The sequence below is a fragment of the Aspergillus neoniger genome, assembly GCF_003184625.1.
Source record: "Aspergillus neoniger CBS 115656 unplaced genomic scaffold BO87scaffold_32, whole genome shotgun sequence".
Lineage (NCBI taxonomy): Eukaryota > Fungi > Ascomycota > Eurotiomycetes > Eurotiales > Aspergillaceae > Aspergillus > Aspergillus neoniger.
This window is the reverse complement of record NW_020291160.1, coordinates 260,247-277,050: the sequence shown is the minus strand read 5'-3', so window position 1 is coordinate 277,050 and position 16,804 is coordinate 260,247. Positions and strand designations below refer to the sequence as shown.

Sequence of the window (16,804 nt, the reverse complement as noted above, 5' to 3'; positions counted from 1 at the left end):
CTATGAGCTTACCTAATGGTCTTGGCTTTTATTGACATGAAGAACATACGAAGACTAGGACTCAACGCCATAAATCGAGTGAAAAACATTCCTATATGGAGTCCTCAATTGGAATGAGATCGACCTAGTGTCATCCTGCTATCTCACCCAGAAGGGGTCGTCAATTGCATTGCAAAGTTGAAAGGCCGCAAATAAAGGCATGTCTCATGAATTAATAGTTGGGCGTTGTATAGTGGATCAACCACTGGCGGAACGGCCCTTCCCGTGGTTCGGCTCAAGCACTACTATCTATAAATGAGAACTCGACTTGGTGATGATGGCATGGGCAAAAGACCAAGATAGTCTTCATGTTAAAAAGGTTTACATGAATGAGATTGCTATCGCTAATAAATAATTTTTCGATATTCGGTCTTCGAATAGGTGCTCTTGCAGTGGGCAGATACCCCTGGAATAAGCACGCGGATAGTCAGAGTTGGATGTCCCTACTCGCTTGGAGGCAGTGTTGATTCCCCTTGTTGAGGTGCAATAAGTTACAGAAGTAGAATTGCCTCGATCGATGTGGAGCAAGTCTCAGTTTATTCTTCCCACCGGCACAGATTGGCTCGAGAAACTAACACGTACTTAAAAAAACATTAAATAAAGGCACAAGGTAATAACATTCCGGGTATATGAAACTACATATCATGAGTGTACCGCATCTCAATCCATGACGCTTACTGAAAGAATCGAGCGCCTAGTTTAATCGAGATGCAGTTTGACCCTCCCTCCAGTCATGACTGCGGAAACTAAGCAGGTGAAAAGGAAAGAACAAAACGTCCTCGCCAGCCACACTACTTAAACAGAACATGATCTGTGAGGTTAGCGAGGGTCTGCCTCGTTCTTCGCACAGTGACTGATTGGCACCTCATTGATAAGGAGTGTGACAACTCAAAGTAGTGCGTGGATATCGCCAGCGAATAGAGCACTTAGAAGAACAAAAACAATATGGATGCGAAGGTTCATGACGGTAGATGACAAATGTCGGACCAGGGTCAGTCTTCCTTCTTACTTTCCTCGGACTTTTCAGCAGAGGCTTTATCATCTTCATCCTCGTCGTCGGGCAACGGAACATCCATGACTCGCTCACCGGCTTTTTCTAAAGCCCTGCAGCTCCATGTTCTTATACCTTTGTAGACGGCCTAGTATTCGCGGTCAGAAGTTGAAAATAAATGAGTAATCATGAACAAACATACCCAAAGGAAACTACCAACACCGATGACGATGACCAACCACGCGACGCGGTTGCGGCCAGAATTCCTTCCGCCACCAAACATCCCTGTGCCGCGCAGTGTCAATCCATGCCATGAAGAAAGCGCAAACACTGCCTTGATGAAAGACAGAAAGCCCAAAGAGGCTATCCCCTTGATGAAGTGCTCAGTCCAGGAAGCCTCTTCATTGTCAGGTAAGATACTCGACACAGGGCGCGTATCCCAGTAGTCCGAGCGGATAATGGGGTCCATAGGGTCCACGTATAGATTAATGATCGGGTCAGCAATAAAACCAAGTAAAAATACAGTCAACATTAGAATAATTAAAGTAAGTCCAAGCTGCGTCAATGGGCTACTAATCCAGTGTGCCCATCGGAGGCGCTCTAAGCGATAGTGGAAGCCACATGTCGGACAGTGCCAGTAATTCCTCTTGCCATAGCCTGGGTCCGCATGTCGCCAGAGTTGTAGACATCCCTCATGCACATAACGCGAGGATCCTTTGCATTTGCAAGGGCGAAGCAACCGACCCGACTCCGGGTCTGAGGACTGGTATGTCACGCGTTGCTTGGACTGAAGAAACCCAGGCAGGTGTTCGGATGGAGGAGGGAAGGTAGGGTAGACGGTCTCCAGACAGATGCGACATGTACGAGGAGGGTAATGCTTTTCGGAAGTCTCGCCTGAAGATTGCGAGGGTTCATCAGGTCCAGCAACATCTTCTGGACTCTGCCTTACATCAAAGTCAGGGTCCGAAGCTGAGACGGAGGCAGAGCTCGAAGGCCACTGCCAGAGCGGCTCATTGCGCAGGTCCATTCTGCCTTTGCCTGAACAGTCTCAGAGCTAATGGCATAATATGATTCTCAGACCTACCAGCGATCTGAGAATCTCTAGCAGCAATTGGTAGACGTCTGTGTCGAGAGATGCGCGAGGACGAGGAGAAAAAAGAGGGAAAAGTGGGTGAGGGAAAAAGAGGCCAGCTTAAAAAGGCGATGTGGAGAAGTCGTGCCGTAACCGCACTAGCCGCTCGCCTACCGTCACCGCCCGAGGCGCGGCTTGGCGCCGAACCAGCCGGCGGTGCTGCTGCTGCTGCGTCAACATCCTGCCGCCTGCTGTCCTTGAGGGTAGCTCCATTCTTGATCCCCCACGACCTCATCCCATCTCCGTTCACCTTTCATCCATCACATTTGCACACTCTCATACCCGCCGGAGCTTGTAATTGTGGAAAAACGCACTCATGGCTGATCGCTACTCCTTTTCTCTGACCACGTTCTCCCCCAGGTAAGAGAAGCTCACTGCACGATAGCTATGGTCCTTGCTAACATTGCTCAGCGGAAAGCTGGTTCAGATTGGTAATGAAGACAGCTACCTATTGTTAGCTGTTTAAACAAGTGTGCTGACTAGTTCTAGAATATGCCTTGAACGCTGTCAACCAGGGTGTAACTGCTCTGGGCATCAAAGGTATGACATAGCTCTGATCCACCCGGCCTAGCTTCGAATAGCTACTGATGACCACCGCTACTCAACAGCTACCAACGGAATTGTTCTGGCAACCGAAAAGAAAGCCAACTCGCCTCTCATTGACCCACCTTCCCTCTCCAAGATCTCCCTGATTACACCCGACATCGGCATGGTCTACGCTGGAATGGGCCCAGATTACCGTGTGCTCGTGGACCGGGCCCGCAAGGTTTCTCACACTGGCTACAAGCGCATCTATAACGAATACCCCCCTACCCGGATATTAGTGCAGGACGTTGCCCGTGTTGTTCAAGAAGCGACCCAGTCTGGTGGTGTCCGACCGTACGGTGTCAGCTTGTTGATTGCTGGCTGGGACGAGGGCGTTGAGCCTGAATCAGGAGAGGCTCAGCAGGGTGATGGTGAGGACGAGCCTAAAAAAGCAACCGGCAAGACGGGTGGTATCTTAAAGGGCGGCCCCAGTCTGTACCAGGTCGACCCCAGTGGCAGTTACTATCCGTGGAAGGCCACGGCCATTGGAAGACATGCGACGAGCGCAAAGACATTCCTTGAGAAACGTTACACCGAGGGTCTCGAGCTGGAAGATGCCATTCACATTGCTCTCCTGACTTTGAAGGAGACTATTGAGGGAGAGATGAACGGTGATACGATAGAAATTGGTGAGTTTCACATCTGGCAGATTCTATTGCTATCATGCTGACGATAACAGGCATTGTTGGTCCTCCTGCCGATCATCTGCTTGGTTATGAGGGTGTTGAAGGATCGCGCGGACCCCGTTTCAGGAAGCTGAGTAAGGAGGAGATTGAGGACTATCTCACCAACCTATGAACTACCCCATAGATCGATACAGATCTTGACATATGAGCCTTGTAGTATAATAGACACGACTCAAGTCTTGCGAGGTTCCCGCGATATGACAGGGCGTCCCGGCCACGCAGAAACCGGGGAGCTGAATGGTGGGTTTTCAGGAGTGACCCTGGAACCTAACGAAATATTGGGCGGTTCTAGACTCGCCAGTAATACTTCAAAAACCTGATCGGAAATGAATGCTATTGTCAATGAAAATGCACGACTGCACCTGTCTTCCTAGACCCAGTAATTGGGCTGCTGGGCCTTGGGCCTGCAGGCCACACAGCATCTGCAGGATGGACTGGACCCATAGAGCCCCCATTGTAACTTCGTAGTCAGTCCGTCCTTTTTATTTCCTGCAAAATGGCAATGACCAATCTAGCTCGGGGAGAAAACCTGGGCGTTTACACAGAAGCAATTCCGGCGTTGGACATTTTGATTGTCAGTGGGCGGGTCACTGCAGCAGTCACACGTCCATCAGCGCCAGCCATCTTGACTAGTGATCGCCAACGCCATTCCTTCCACCAATTTCTCCGCAGCAAAAGCAATGACTAAGACCAGCAAGCCTAAGCGGGGACTCAACAATGGCGATTTTACCTGTCATCCAGCTCGCCGATCGGACAAGACTTCCTCAAAACATCGTCCGCTCGTCCCTGAGTTGACATTCTAACCATCGTCCACCCTCGCCGTGGCCCAAGCTTGATCTGCCCCCAAACCCCAAGCCCCTCCACCACTGGCAACTAGCTTCGCATCCTTCCACTTCCCCAGATCTGACGGCGCTAGGACATTAGATGAAACTCTGTCAGAGGTGGCCCGGACTTTATCGACTACTCTGGATAGTTGTACCACGTCAGGACTCTGGATGCGGTGTGTTGTGCAGACTCCAATTCGATAACCTTTCCTTCTTGGGATATCTATTGATGCCTGACGCTACCGTGAGCTGGATTGACGGTTGCGACTCGTTTGTTCCAAGGCTGAGAACATGTGGATGGTACTCTGACCACAAGAATCGACATTGATGGCGCGGGTACTCAGAGACGGCGAACTGCCTACGACGACTTCATTCAATTAGTTGAGAGCTGAGCGTGTGAATCTCAATCTGCAATCTGCTCAGGTGGCCATTGGCGTTGTAGTCTTCACTTCCGTTGGCTTTTGAATATAGCCTGTGACGCTGGCGCTATCGATACCCGGCTCGTGCACGCGGAATGCTAATTCTGTGTTTCCCTGACTTCGCATTTATCGACTACTATGTCCGTATCATCTACGAAAGACCCGCTGGATGGCATCAGCGGCGAGCTCGCAAGCAGTGGTGGTGCCTTCAAAGCCACTTTGTTATTCTTCATGGCCATTGCCTGCTACAATGTGGCTGAGCTAGTTGTCATGGTCCTATCGACCTTCCGACGATGGAAGGGCCTATACTTTTGGAGCCTGCTGTTATCGGGCTGCGCAGGCGTGCTACCATACACATTAGGCTTCATTATGAAGTTCTTTACTCAAGCCCCTTCGAATCTCTCTGTCACTATACTTAGTATCGGCTGGTGGGTCATGGTCACGGGCCAGGCGGTCGTCCTGTACTCACGACTCCACCTCGTCATTTGCGACGAGCGCATCCTACAGCGCGTGCTGTACATGATTATTGCGAATGTATTCCTCCTACATGTACCCACGACAGTCCTGACATACGGATCCAATGCTGTCGGTGATGAACAGCCGGCCTGGGTAATTGGATACAATATCATGGAGAAGGTTCAGATGACCGGCTTTACCATCCAGGAGATCGTTCTGTCTGGACTATACATGTGGGAGACCTTGTTAATGCTGCGGATTTGTCTTGTCCGTGAGAACCAAAAAATAATGTATCAGTTGATTTGGATCAACGTTGCTATGCTGGTTATGGACCTCGTATTACTGGGTCTTGAGTATGCTAGCTTCTATGCTGTGCAGATCACGCTGAAAGGAGCGATATACAGTATCAAACTGAAGCTCGAATTTGCTGTTTTGGGCCGGCTCGTTGCTGTGGTACAGAATCGCCGGCCGATATCGATCGACCGGGACATCAACCTCTATTCTTTGGATCGAGAAACTACCAGCGCTCCAGATCGGAGCCTAGCATCTGCTGGAGAAAGTGTATCCAGTCGCACACCGTTTTGTGTGCCAGGAACAGGGTACGCGAATGGAACGCATAGAAACATCAACCTCGACACCGGAAAACTCGTGACCATGAGGGAGCTTTCAGCCTGGGTTCAGCGGCCAAATGACGATCACTGCTGACACACAACTCGCATTCTTGACGATGATGTATCGACTAGTTCATTCATAGAATTGGTGCGAGTGCCATAAAGCGTGTTTCAGCACCTGTGCACTGCGCCCTATTCAAAACAATGGGTATATATAGAACTCTATACTGAGGCAGATAATACTTTGATCCTCTGCTCACAAACCACGTCACCTTTGACCTACTCAAATACCCCTTCCGAATCTTCCTCATCCTGGCTGTCCGCAATCTCCTCTGCCTTTCGCTTCCGCTGGCTTGCAGTATCGTGAGCTGAGTCGGATTGGACATCTTGTGCTTGCTCCTTCTGTGCTTGAACCTCCTGGGTCTGTATCTTCTCTAAATGCTCGTCTTGTGTGTGCCCTTCGTGCACAGGCTCTTCATGCACCAACGCTTCAATTACGGGCTCTTCTGGTGCAGCTTGCTTTTGCGCAGACTCCTCTTGTGCAGACCCTCCTGGTGCAGGGTCTTCGGGTGCAAGATCCTCTTGTGCGGAATCGTCCTGTGCTTGGTAATCTTCAAGCTCTGGCTCTTCCTCCTCCACCGGTTCCTCTTCTAATGGTTCTTCCGGTTCAAGCGCATCTTCATCCTGTGCTTGCTTCTCCCTGGCTTGTACGGCGACGCTATCCTCTTCATTACCCTCGAGCCCCATTTCAACAGCATACAATCCATCCTAGTCGACAAGTCAACACACCTACAGCCAAGCAAATATACCGACAGAGGAAATCAAAGAAGAACTCACATTTGCAACCCGAAAAGGCACTACGGTTGTTTTGTCCCTAACAGTGACAAGCCTCCCATCCCTCTTCATGACCTCGGCAACCCTCACCCATCCGCCATCCCCACCATACCCAAAGTCACCATAAACCCCGATCCGAGCACGAACGCACGATTCCCACCCCCTTCCACTCAATATGGGCGACAGCGTTGCCCTCACCTGTCCCCGAATCCGGGTATGCGTTTGGTTGATAACCAAGGTTGCCAGATTCGCCTTGCTTGCGAACTTCACCAACTGAGCAGCAAGATCGCTAATCACGTTCCACTTTCGCGTTGTGAGCCATTTCTGGACATCCCTCTGCGCTTGCTGCGGTTGGTTGATATCACTAGGGTTAGGGAAATAAGGAGTGAAAGGGGCAGAGACAGAGTCTATAACAAGGAGAGTTGTGTTTGGGGGTGGAAAAGAGGCAGGTGGATGATGGAAGAGAGAGAGGAGATGAGGAAGCGTGGGGGCACGAATATACGTTAGATTCTCCGTCAAGGACCGGGGAGATGACGGCGACGTGGGAGACTGCGACTCCAGCAGTTTGCGCAGTCGAGGCCTAGGAAGCGGCGATGCCGTATCTTCAATCCCCCCAAAGAACAACATGTTAACTCATATCACAAACACACCCGAACAAACACAAGCAATAGATCAAACATACCTATCCAAACCACTCCCTCCCCCCTCCCCAGCGCACCAGCAGCAGCATTCAACCTATCACCATTCATCAGCACACACATTACCATACTACCCACCCACTCCACTCAAACCACCATTAGATCAATATAGAGAAATAAACTCACCCCAACATCGTCTTCCCCGCCCCCGGCGGCCCAAACACCTCCGTAACATGACCAACCGGCAACCCCTTTAGCTGTTCTCCTTTTTCCTCAGTAAACTCACGTATTCGCTCATTTGTCGTCGACGACGATATCACCGGTGCAGAGATCGCCTCATCCAACGCGACCAGCCCAGTCGGGATGGCCTTTCTGCCTGAGGCAGCATCCGGGAACGCGGTCGACGCGTGTAGGGACTGCGAGGCCGGGAAGGAGATTACGCGGTCTGGTGAGTAGTTAGTTGTAATTCCCCTATAAGGAAATAAATTTGAGAATAGACATACGAGGATCCTGAGTAGATAGAGGAGGAAGATCTAGGTGGTTCATTTCTGGTTGTTGTGTTGGGTTGTGTTGGGTTGGGGGGATGGATTCACGCGTCACGCGTTTTGGTGGTAATTGATGTGTGTCTATTGTTGGGGATGAGGGTGGGTGGGGGTCATGATCGGGGTATTGTCATTATTTCGTTGAAGTGATGGAAGTAGAGTGCAAATAGATGAATAGAAGCAATAGAATTGGCGGACTGTTTCTTAGTCTGACTGGGTATGCTGGAGTTGAGGTTGGATTTACAGTGGTGGTCGATGCATCCATCCATTGACAGTGAGTGAGTGGTGTTCCGCTCTTCCTTCCCGGTGGTTCACTTTATCTTGATTATCTAGGCTTTCGGCTTCGTATTGGATTTTACTTCATTTGTGTGATCACAATGACTAATGGGGGCCGGAAGAGAATCTTTTGAATGGATTTTAGTTTTTAAAAAGCGTATAGTAGTAGGAATAGTGTTTGTGATCTTCCCAGTAACTCTTCAGACTTAATCCTTATCGCGGTTTGCGTATGTCTACTCTAATATTATATGCGAAAAGCAATAGCATTCACAACATGTCGCACAGTACATCATAGGGACTACAGTAATTCAAAGTTATTTGAATAAACAGCCAGTACAAAATCTGGCTTATAAATACGTCCATAAAAATGCTTCATCAAACGATGACGCAATCGGGTCATGCCTCGTCATACAGGTGTCGAGATTCCCCAACCTATTTGGAATCTCCACCACGCAAATGATGACTTCTGTGAAGATTTACCCGAAAATTCCAAATAACTTAATACTTCTAACAGTTCAAGGAAGCTTCCGGAGCCATGGAAAGTCTCACTTTTCAAGGGAATACCCTGTTGTATGCAGGAAACTTCCCCCGTGGAACTGGTAGCCCAAGGCCCACCCACTCATATATAAACAGCCACGGCCCTGCTAATCATCCAGTCTTCCTTTCATCATCAGCAAACACAGTCTGATCAAAGTCTCTAATATATAAACCATCACCAAGCAACAGAGGGGGCGTTCGCCCCCTCAACACTATAAACAACCTATATAATACACAATTCATTACCATGATTTCGCGACACGAAGAATAGCGAAAAAGAAAGCGGCCCATTCCCATATCAATGGCACTGTGGCTTCGTGGACAGAGTCCAAAAGTCATGGTGATCCGCAATGACTCTTGGCTCTGTTCTGTCCAATTCAAGGTTCTTCGGCTTGAGCTTAATCACTGTGCCTGGCATGTCGCTGCATCAGTCGTCTCGATGCCGTCTCATCAATGGAATATTTTCCACCATGTGAACCGAAGATGACTGAAGAGAGCTGTACTGGTGCTGTTGAGTAGAGAACTGACCTTCGATGGACATATGGGTCTGTGCTGGGTGGAGAGGCGGAGTTGCGGCATATCGCGCTGTTCTTCAACGTTTCCCTTTGAAGTTGTTGGTATATAAAAGCTCATAATGAGTCGACAAATGATAGCGAAATGACCAATGATGGGTTGCCCTGGCCCGGTTTTGTCTGGACATTGATCGCATACACATCCCTGATAGCATCTTCCCTTTCTTTCCCAGAGGTCACGTACGCGGTATCTAAGTGTTGCTTCGATAGATATAAAACTATCTTGGACATGAGTGCCTGTGGCAACTAGTACCGAAGAAGGTACGAAATCTTGTGGGTGCTATTTGCCGTAAACTGACACGCCATGGGGTCTGCAAAGTGGAATACGGATATATAGAACCTTACCAGGCCAAAAGAGGCAGACAGAGAATAAGAGGGCGGAGCTATTTGACTGCTTTGTCGATAATCGAGGCCTCAATCTTGCATGGCAAGAAATGCCTAACGAACCGACCCATCTACAACCGTCGTGGTTAGCCGGAGAAATGTCATGGGTAGAGAACAAGACGCTCCTACACAAAAGCCAGGAATAGGATGAACCACAAAATAGAATCGAAGAGGAACTACTAGTGATTGCGGTGGGAAGCTCCAGGGCAGTGTGAAACTCGGCGAGTTCAGTTGTTGAGAAGCTCCCTGAGATACCTTTCCCAGACCCCATGACTAAAAGGAAACATGCTACAAATGTTGTTTCTACAACAAGCTGTTATTTTGCTACTACCCAGCTTATCCGCTACCTCCTCGAGCATCTCTTTGTAATGACTTCTTTCATCCATGCTCGTCACGCGAGACGCCCGAGCCATGCTTGAGTACTTCCACACGATTCTCCGACCTTGAGGGAAAGCCCCTGCAACACCACGAGATGCTTTTCTTCTCGAAAAATGCTTTTGTTCTCGCGAGAGTACAAGCTCATCCCAGAATACTCCAACCCGTCAGCAACACAGTCCAGCTACCCCTTTTTCGAATATCCTTTTCAAGGTGCAGACAGGACATCAGAGCGATGCCTTTTAAGGAGCGGGTGGATCGTGATATCTTTTCTTTCCATACCACAGCTGACGCTGTATCGACATGCGATTTGCACTACCATTCGCCTCGCTACAATATGATGCTCTCAAAGATTGGGTGTGGGTGTGCTTCTGCTTGTGCGATGGCCTGTTCTGAAGAACGTCAGCATAGAGAATAAACATAAGATAAGAAGGCAGGGAGACGGACTATTGTGATGGCAGATGCGGGTTTCTTGAATCCTGTGACTCCCGTATCCTTTGTTGCCCTAACCTTCAGATCACTTGTGCAATGTGCGCCGTTCTGGTATCAGGGAATAGCCCCTCGAGAGCTTATATACTAAGTCCGTTGTTATTCAGGCAACATCCTCTCCGGTTGGTTTGCTGCAGTCAGTTGCTATCTGATATCAAGAGCTGGAGAACAAGTGATTGTGGAAGAATACCCACTCTCGACAAATGGGAGTACTGAGCATTTTGAGTATAACAATCTTCCCTGAAGTCCGGGCAGTTTTACATCAAGCGGAGGCTAGTGGCTGGTACAGCTTAGGCTGCGTCGCATGGCTGGCTTGAGCTATCGATGATATTGATACTGTCTGAAAGGAATGTACTGCCTTGGCATCGAATGCTGCGTTGCTTAGCCGAGTATATCTGATCTTGTCGAATACACAACAGTGAATGTCCATGATTTTGGGGCTGGCTCTTCGGAATAAACAGCATTGACGAAGTGGCACGACATCCAATGAACTCGACAGGCCCCCTCCGGACTGTGGTCCTACTGAAGATGAGGAGTAGGCAGAGGAGATGTTTACGCGCACATTGGGTCCTTGCTTTCACCCATCAGCCATGCAGAATCGGTGCACTTTGACATTCCCCACCAGGAATCCGGATCTGGTGAGCACGACAGACTTTTTTCAAATGGACATGTTGCCAGTTAAAGGCTTTCTTATGTATGTGAAGACACTTTGAATGGCGTGTGAAAGAATTACTGGGGCAGAATAGGGTCTGCTTGCTGATCCAGGGTCTATATATATACTACACCTACCAAGACACAAAGACTGTCAGGAAAGGAGAAGATCATGGGTCGAGTTACTCTGGCGGATTCAGATCAGAAGTTCTGATCCATGACCTTGGCGAATCTTGCCTTGCTTGGCGTTTTTGATGATGATAGACTCCCTTTACTCATGATTAATGGAAGTATGGTGGAGGAGAAGTGTCAAAACATTGTGCAGGGGCTCAATATACGGGGTGGGTATAGACTAGTTGGCATCCATACCAGACACGGTGCGAATCATCAGTCTCAATTGACACTATTACCTTTCCCTGCCATCCATTAATCCGTTTTGTTCCTTCATACGTGCAGGGCACACGAAAATGAGATGGCCAAATATTCTTCGATACGAGTGATAATATGCCCCATTCGAATATTTCGCTCTCAGACTCGGATTCCGAGCCTGAGGTTCCTAGACCTCTGAACACGCTCCATATCATGATCCGAGAGATGCTGTATGAGGTGCGAGAAAACGGGTCCACCATCTCGGCCCTAGAAGCATGGGTTGAGACTGTGGACCCAGAAGCATATAGAAAGTATCCATGGCCTCAGGACCTTATAGACGCCCATGCCCACTACAAGGCGTTAGTCGCGGAGATTAACTCGAAGAGGATGGCTTACAACAATTCTGTTCATTACAGCCTAAAAGAGAAGCTGCGCTACACACCAAAAGTCCAACTAGAACGCCTGACGCAAGAAGAAGTGTCTAATTACAGCCGAAGAGATACCTCGACATTGATCATCAATATCAACATCAACATCTACCTATTAATCCTGGTGATCCATGTCTTCTGGGTCTGGCGCTATAGTACCATCTCTTACTATACCCCTCTCTTGACATCATGGAAGAAAACGAGTCAGCTTCTCGAAGTGGGTATCATCATTGACAAGATCAAGCAGACAAAAAATATACAAGCCAGACTCATCATCCAGACCTACGGAAGCAGGCAAGAAGACGCAAAAACTTTCGAAGCACCATTTGTCAGTTCGGGGGCCGGTGGCCCTCTGTTGCTTCCAACTTCATGAAAGTTACTAACTTCCACTCCTTCCGATCTGAAGCTCTCTTCGAGGTCTCTCGTACACTTATCGCAAAGCCCCGAGAAGGCTACGAAGCCGTGACCCGCGCGTCATGGACCAATTTCCCTTTCCTTGGGCCAGTACTGTAGCCCGCACGTACCTACAACGCCAGCTGTGGCTCTACATCCGTTGCTTACCGGTGACGGTCAATGAGCTCATGCATAAGTATCCAGAAGGTACTGTGGAAATATTTCTGGGACCCGCGACCCGGCCAATTGCGAATGTCCAGGCGATGTGGCCACTTGCAGAAAGGGGACTGGGTGTGATCGACTTCAAGACGATGCAGAAGGCGGATTCAGGCGTATCTGCAGAGTGGCTGTGGAAAGGGCTGTATCACCGCAAAATTGACTACCCTAAGCTGACAGACCTCTACTGGAAGCTTTTGTTGAACAAAGTCACAACGGGAGAGTGAAAACTCCTATGATTGGAGATTCCTTGCCTCATCTCCCGCTTGTCTCCCTCTGTCAATCCAGGTTGAACTACAACTCAATTCTGTTGTCCTCGATATATAATCACTGATAAAAGAAAAAAGAAAAAGAATACTACCCTCTAAGCGAGCAGTGATGCTTTGATGGTTTCCAAGTACGAAAGGTCTACACTATACGCTCGTCATAGAATAGACACTATACAACCATCCATATGTCTTCGATATATAAATCATGATGCAGGAGGAACTTACCACTACCACCTTCTGAACAGCGCCAATACCATGGCGACACCAAGCTCACACCGTCGTTGCAGCATAAGCTTAGTGCCGAGGTGTATGCTACAGGTCCTCAATGGTGTGGCTCGTTCGTCTCTATATACAAAGCATACAAAGAAAACAGCGATCATGTGAACGAACTGATCCGCGTGCAGCATACCCATCTAGCAAGAAATGCAGAGTCTGTACAAATTAGCGAGAAGGAAAACAACGTCGCCAATGCATCGCTCAAATTCATCTCTGAATATACCAAATTCCAGAGGATCAAGATGGATATGAAGGTAGTGCTCTGGTTGTTATCACATGATGATATAAGTGTTTCTCTTCTCGGCGTGATGTGGCTCGGTTCGACTTTCGAGAAACATACATGATGGTATGAGAAGAATAAACCTGCCGTCAAATCTACCCCCATTTTGTCTTACAAAGGTACTATGCAGTTCCGGAATGAAAGAAAGACCCTTCAATATGACGTATTGATATCATCGTCTACTTCATACTCGACTACTACTGATACCAATCACGGCTTCTCCGCCCTAGTTTATGTCTGTGTTGTTGCATACCGATAACAAAACAAGGCTCTGCGTGGAGGGCTCTTGGAACATCCATTTCCGAACTCATGTATTATCTATACAAGCTGCACAGAAGAAGGAATCTTTGAGATCTGGACGAATTGTTGTGGTGGTGGTTGGTTAGTTGTCTTGTTGATGGCGGTCACAGTAGATAGTCAACTACTGAATACTAACTAATTAGTGGTGGACAGGCAGACAGTCCAGTACTAAGTAGTATAAGTAGTATAATTGGAGAGGAATTTCTTCCCAGAGAACACAAGCCAAAGTCACAAAATGAAATATGTAAATAATAATTATTAACCGCGGGATAAGCGCCTTGATTGGTGTGGAACAACCCCTACCGACGCAGTGAAAAGAGCGCACTTCCATGGAGAAATTGATATGATGCGGCTGCTGATTGGAAGGAAGGGGATTTCGAAGGTTCGCCAGAATTAATCTTACCATAATCACTAATGATATGATAATCCTCCTAGTGCAGGAGTCGGTTATGTACAAAGGTCCTAGTCTTATCTGACTGCTGCTGCTGCTGCTGCTACTGCTGCTACTGCTGGTCTTAAAAACAACAAATTGCCTCCGATTAGTGGGCAGAAATATGAGTACAATGGTGCTGCTGTTGCGGGCAGAAGTGTCAGCTGTGCCGGGGGAAAGGACACAAGTCCACCCGATGTACCAACGCCTCCGCCCAGTATATACCCTTTCCGACATCCTCATCACCCAACGCGCCAAAATCCCCAAGGAGAAGCAGAAGAAGTAGCCGATCCCGGTGCGTAGTGACAGGAGGAAAGGGTACACGTGACCTCGGAAGGAGATAGGGAACCACGGCCGGACGAAGGGAGACCACGTAGCGTTACTAACGATCACTCTTTGCTTGTGAAGCAAAAGACTGTATCTTATGCCTAAATTGAATTGAAACCTCTGAGATACATTGAATTTCCTCCCTGTAAAAGCAATTTGAATGTCACCCCGTAATGAGGAACGGGGAAAGTAGCTGGATCGCCTTCACAGCCGTGCCCAGGTACTATCAAAGCGGAATATAGATGTAGGGATCTCTGGAGTCTTTGTGGTTGTGGTTTGGCGATGAAAAAGAGATATCTTTGGCATTGACACTTAATTGGATGGAAATTTTAGTATTTCGTTCAAGAACTTAATATACTACATACAAAATTTTCAATAATGGAATATACTAGCCAGTAGGTTAACACGCCATTGCCAACATGTTATTCATAGGTCTAATCATGTATTACTCCCTCTTACCATGAGATGCTCATGCAAGCTGGGACTAAGCAATTGGCCGGAGGGTTACTTCTTGGTTCTACAGTCAAGATGTAAGTGGGATCTTTTGTTCTCTTCTTGCTATTAGTGAACAAGACTACCAAACGAACACCTTTCTTCTATCTTCAAACTGAAACCAGAAGCTATTCAATATCCTACAATACCTGTAAGCGGTCGAGGTATGGCAGAAGGCCTCCAAGCAATTCTGCAGTTACTAAAAGCAGAAATGTCTTGACTTGATGCGCGAAACTACTCTAGATCGAAAAATGATATAAGGGGTTAAAATTAAGCCTCTGAATTCTCATACCAGCACAGGGAAAGAAACCTATCATGATGAAAAGGAGTAAAAATAAAACCTGTGCCAAGACATGTAAGACAGCATCGTAGTATTGATCATATTACCATCAAACTCCAATCCATGAGTTCCAATTTCCTTCAAAGCCCTCCCTCCACTCACAACTGGCTTCAAGTCAAGACATTCAGCGTGAAACCCTTAGTTGTGGCATTTTGAGCTGATCATTTGTCATACTTAAAAAAAGTAATGATTATCTAAATCCACCTGAAAATCTAGTTGTGATGTGCAAAACCCACTATGCAGGACAATTGCAACCCATACAGGGAAAAGGGTGGGGGAGAGAGAGAGAAAGAGATTATCAACTTACATAGCAGGAGTGAGGGTATACGCTAGCGCCACACCCAATCTTTGCCCTTGGGGATTCAACGGTCCAGGCCTGAGTGAAACAAGGGTGCATTAGTATCTTGTGAAAAAAGAAAATCTATATACATATATGAGGGTAGTTATGTGTTCATACCCAAGCCTTATCTTGGCAGTCTTCCTGCTCCTGGCAGTCACTATCGGAGTAACACTATGATGAGGAAATAGAGTATTAGTATATACTCTTTAAATATTATTAAATCGACGCCAGAATGTTCAGACATACGGTGTAATCGGTCGCACACCAATCCCAACTGGCTTGTGCGGCGTCAGATACGGGCTTAGGGGCAGCCAAGGCACCGGTGGTGATGGCAAGAGTGGTGAGGAGGAAGCTGAGGACCTTCATGGTGGGTGAAAGAAGTAAGCAGGGACAGACTTGTAATTGTTGTTGTTGTTACTTGGTAATGATTGTAACTTGAATCTGCTTGAAAAGTAGGTTCGTTGGGTTGGGGTGAGGGTCTTCAATTTATAGATGTTCTATCCCACCCAAATACCCCCTCAAATGGTCAAATATACCACAAAGGAAAGAGTAAATGAGGGACTACAGACCCAGCTGATCAGGTTCAGGCATGAGGATCCTGTAATGATTGTTCTCCAAGACTGATGATCCAGTATGTGAGACCCGGAAGCAAGGGCGCAAAGAAAGACAATTAGATCTACATGTTTTAACCAGAAGTACTGAGAAGTAGAGAATTAAAGTTTGTTATCAAGGGACTGAATGAAAGTGGAGAACAATTATTGGTTCAAATCCCGCAATGTGGACTACGTGAAAATTCAACCCCGGATCCAGTCGGATTATTTCTCCGCATTCTTCTTGGAGTGATGGGGGAGAGAGAGAGAGAGAGATTATCTGCCATGCAGAATGAGTAGCGACCATTGATTATGACTAGCAATGCGCTATAACCATAGGTGAGCCCTATAGATACTAACTTGAGCTATAGCCGGCAAGTATCAATTCCAATTGAGCATCATGGTTAAATGCTCACCGATCAATATAGACTACTGTATGTACGAAGAGCCCATACGGTCTAGTCTCACTGTAGCTGTTCAGTGGCTGGCTGAAATTGTCCGCAAGAGGAAGTTGATCATAGCCCCAGACCAACTCATCCCCTCAGCATCCAGAGAGACAATGTTCCACCACGTCCAGTGGGGAATGTCGTCCCATAACGCCACTGTAAAAGTCGAACACAGTGGAGCGAGATGTCCTGCGGTAGAATTGGGCTTGCTGATATCCAGATCATGTGCTGCTTCGGGTATGGATGGACAAACTATGCGGGCTAGCG

At 47.8% G+C, this 16,804-nt stretch overlaps 5 protein-coding genes across 5 annotated transcripts; 3 read left to right on the top strand and 2 right to left on the bottom strand.

The window, feature by feature from the left end:
* Positions 1-563: 563 nt before the first annotated feature.
* BO87DRAFT_341608 (RING finger domain protein) lies at positions 564-2,189 on the bottom strand. Its single transcript, XM_025620707.1, has 2 exons — positions 1,233-2,189; positions 564-1,178 (listed from the first exon to the last, which is right to left on the bottom strand). The coding sequence occupies exons 1-2, from the start codon at positions 2,055-2,057 to the stop codon at positions 1,032-1,034; spliced, it is 972 nt and encodes a 323-aa protein (XP_025476473.1). The 5' UTR covers positions 2,058-2,189; the 3' UTR covers positions 564-1,031.
* Positions 2,190-2,353: 164 nt separating this feature from the next.
* On the top strand, positions 2,354-3,792 carry pre8 (proteasome core particle subunit alpha 2). Its single transcript, XM_025620706.1, has 5 exons — positions 2,354-2,522; positions 2,574-2,593; positions 2,652-2,702; positions 2,771-3,376; positions 3,427-3,792. Exons 1-5 carry the CDS (start codon positions 2,479-2,481, stop codon positions 3,543-3,545), a joined length of 840 nt encoding a protein of 279 aa, XP_025476472.1. The 5' UTR covers positions 2,354-2,478; the 3' UTR covers positions 3,546-3,792.
* Positions 3,793-4,850: 1,058 nt separating this feature from the next.
* On the top strand, positions 4,851-5,840 carry BO87DRAFT_379395 (uncharacterized protein; the record flags this gene model as incomplete). The annotated part of the gene is made up of 1 exon (XM_025624024.1): positions 4,851-5,840. Exon 1 carries the CDS (start codon positions 4,908-4,910, stop codon positions 5,835-5,837), a length of 930 nt encoding a protein of 309 aa, XP_025476471.1. The 5' UTR covers positions 4,851-4,907.
* Positions 5,840-7,961, bottom strand: BO87DRAFT_365893 (uncharacterized protein). The gene is made up of 5 exons (XM_025621816.1): positions 7,719-7,961; positions 7,402-7,660; positions 7,260-7,312; positions 6,581-7,179; positions 5,840-6,511 (listed from the first exon to the last, which is right to left on the bottom strand). Exons 1-5 carry the CDS (start codon positions 7,759-7,761, stop codon positions 6,023-6,025), a joined length of 1,443 nt encoding a protein of 480 aa, XP_025476470.1. The 5' UTR covers positions 7,762-7,961; the 3' UTR covers positions 5,840-6,022.
* Positions 7,962-11,545: 3,584 nt separating this feature from the next.
* On the top strand, positions 11,546-12,674 carry BO87DRAFT_389706 (uncharacterized protein; the record flags this gene model as incomplete). The annotated part of the gene is made up of 2 exons (XM_025624901.1): positions 11,546-12,166; positions 12,375-12,674. The coding sequence occupies 2 exons, from the start codon at positions 11,546-11,548 to the stop codon at positions 12,672-12,674; spliced, it is 921 nt and encodes a 306-aa protein (XP_025476469.1).
* Positions 12,675-16,804: the final 4,130 nt, after the last annotated feature.

Coding starts and splice junctions, on each gene's coding strand:
- BO87DRAFT_341608 (XM_025620707.1), bottom strand. CDS start 2,057: ATGGACCTGCGCAATGAGCCGCTCTGGCAGTGGCCTTCGAGCTCTGCC. Junction 1,179..1,232: donor GTGTTGGTAGTTTCCTTTGG/GTATGTTTGTTC, acceptor CGCGAATACTAG/GCCGTCTACAAAGGTATAAG.
- pre8 (XM_025620706.1), top strand. CDS start 2,479: ATGGCTGATCGCTACTCCTTTTCTCTGACCACGTTCTCCCCCAG. Junction 2,523..2,573: donor CTGACCACGTTCTCCCCCAG/GTAAGAGAAGCT, acceptor AACATTGCTCAG/CGGAAAGCTGGTTCAGATTG. Junction 2,703..2,770: donor AACTGCTCTGGGCATCAAAG/GTATGACATAGC, acceptor GCTACTCAACAG/CTACCAACGGAATTGTTCTG.
- BO87DRAFT_365893 (XM_025621816.1), bottom strand. CDS start 7,761: ATGAACCACCTAGATCTTCCTCCTCTATCTACTCAGGATCCTC. Junction 7,180..7,259: donor GGAGGGAGTGGTTTGGATAG/GTATGTTTGATC, acceptor GGGGGATTGAAG/ATACGGCATCGCCGCTTCCT. Junction 6,512..6,580: donor TGCCTTTTCGGGTTGCAAAT/GTGAGTTCTTCT, acceptor CTTGTCGACTAG/GATGGATTGTATGCTGTTGA.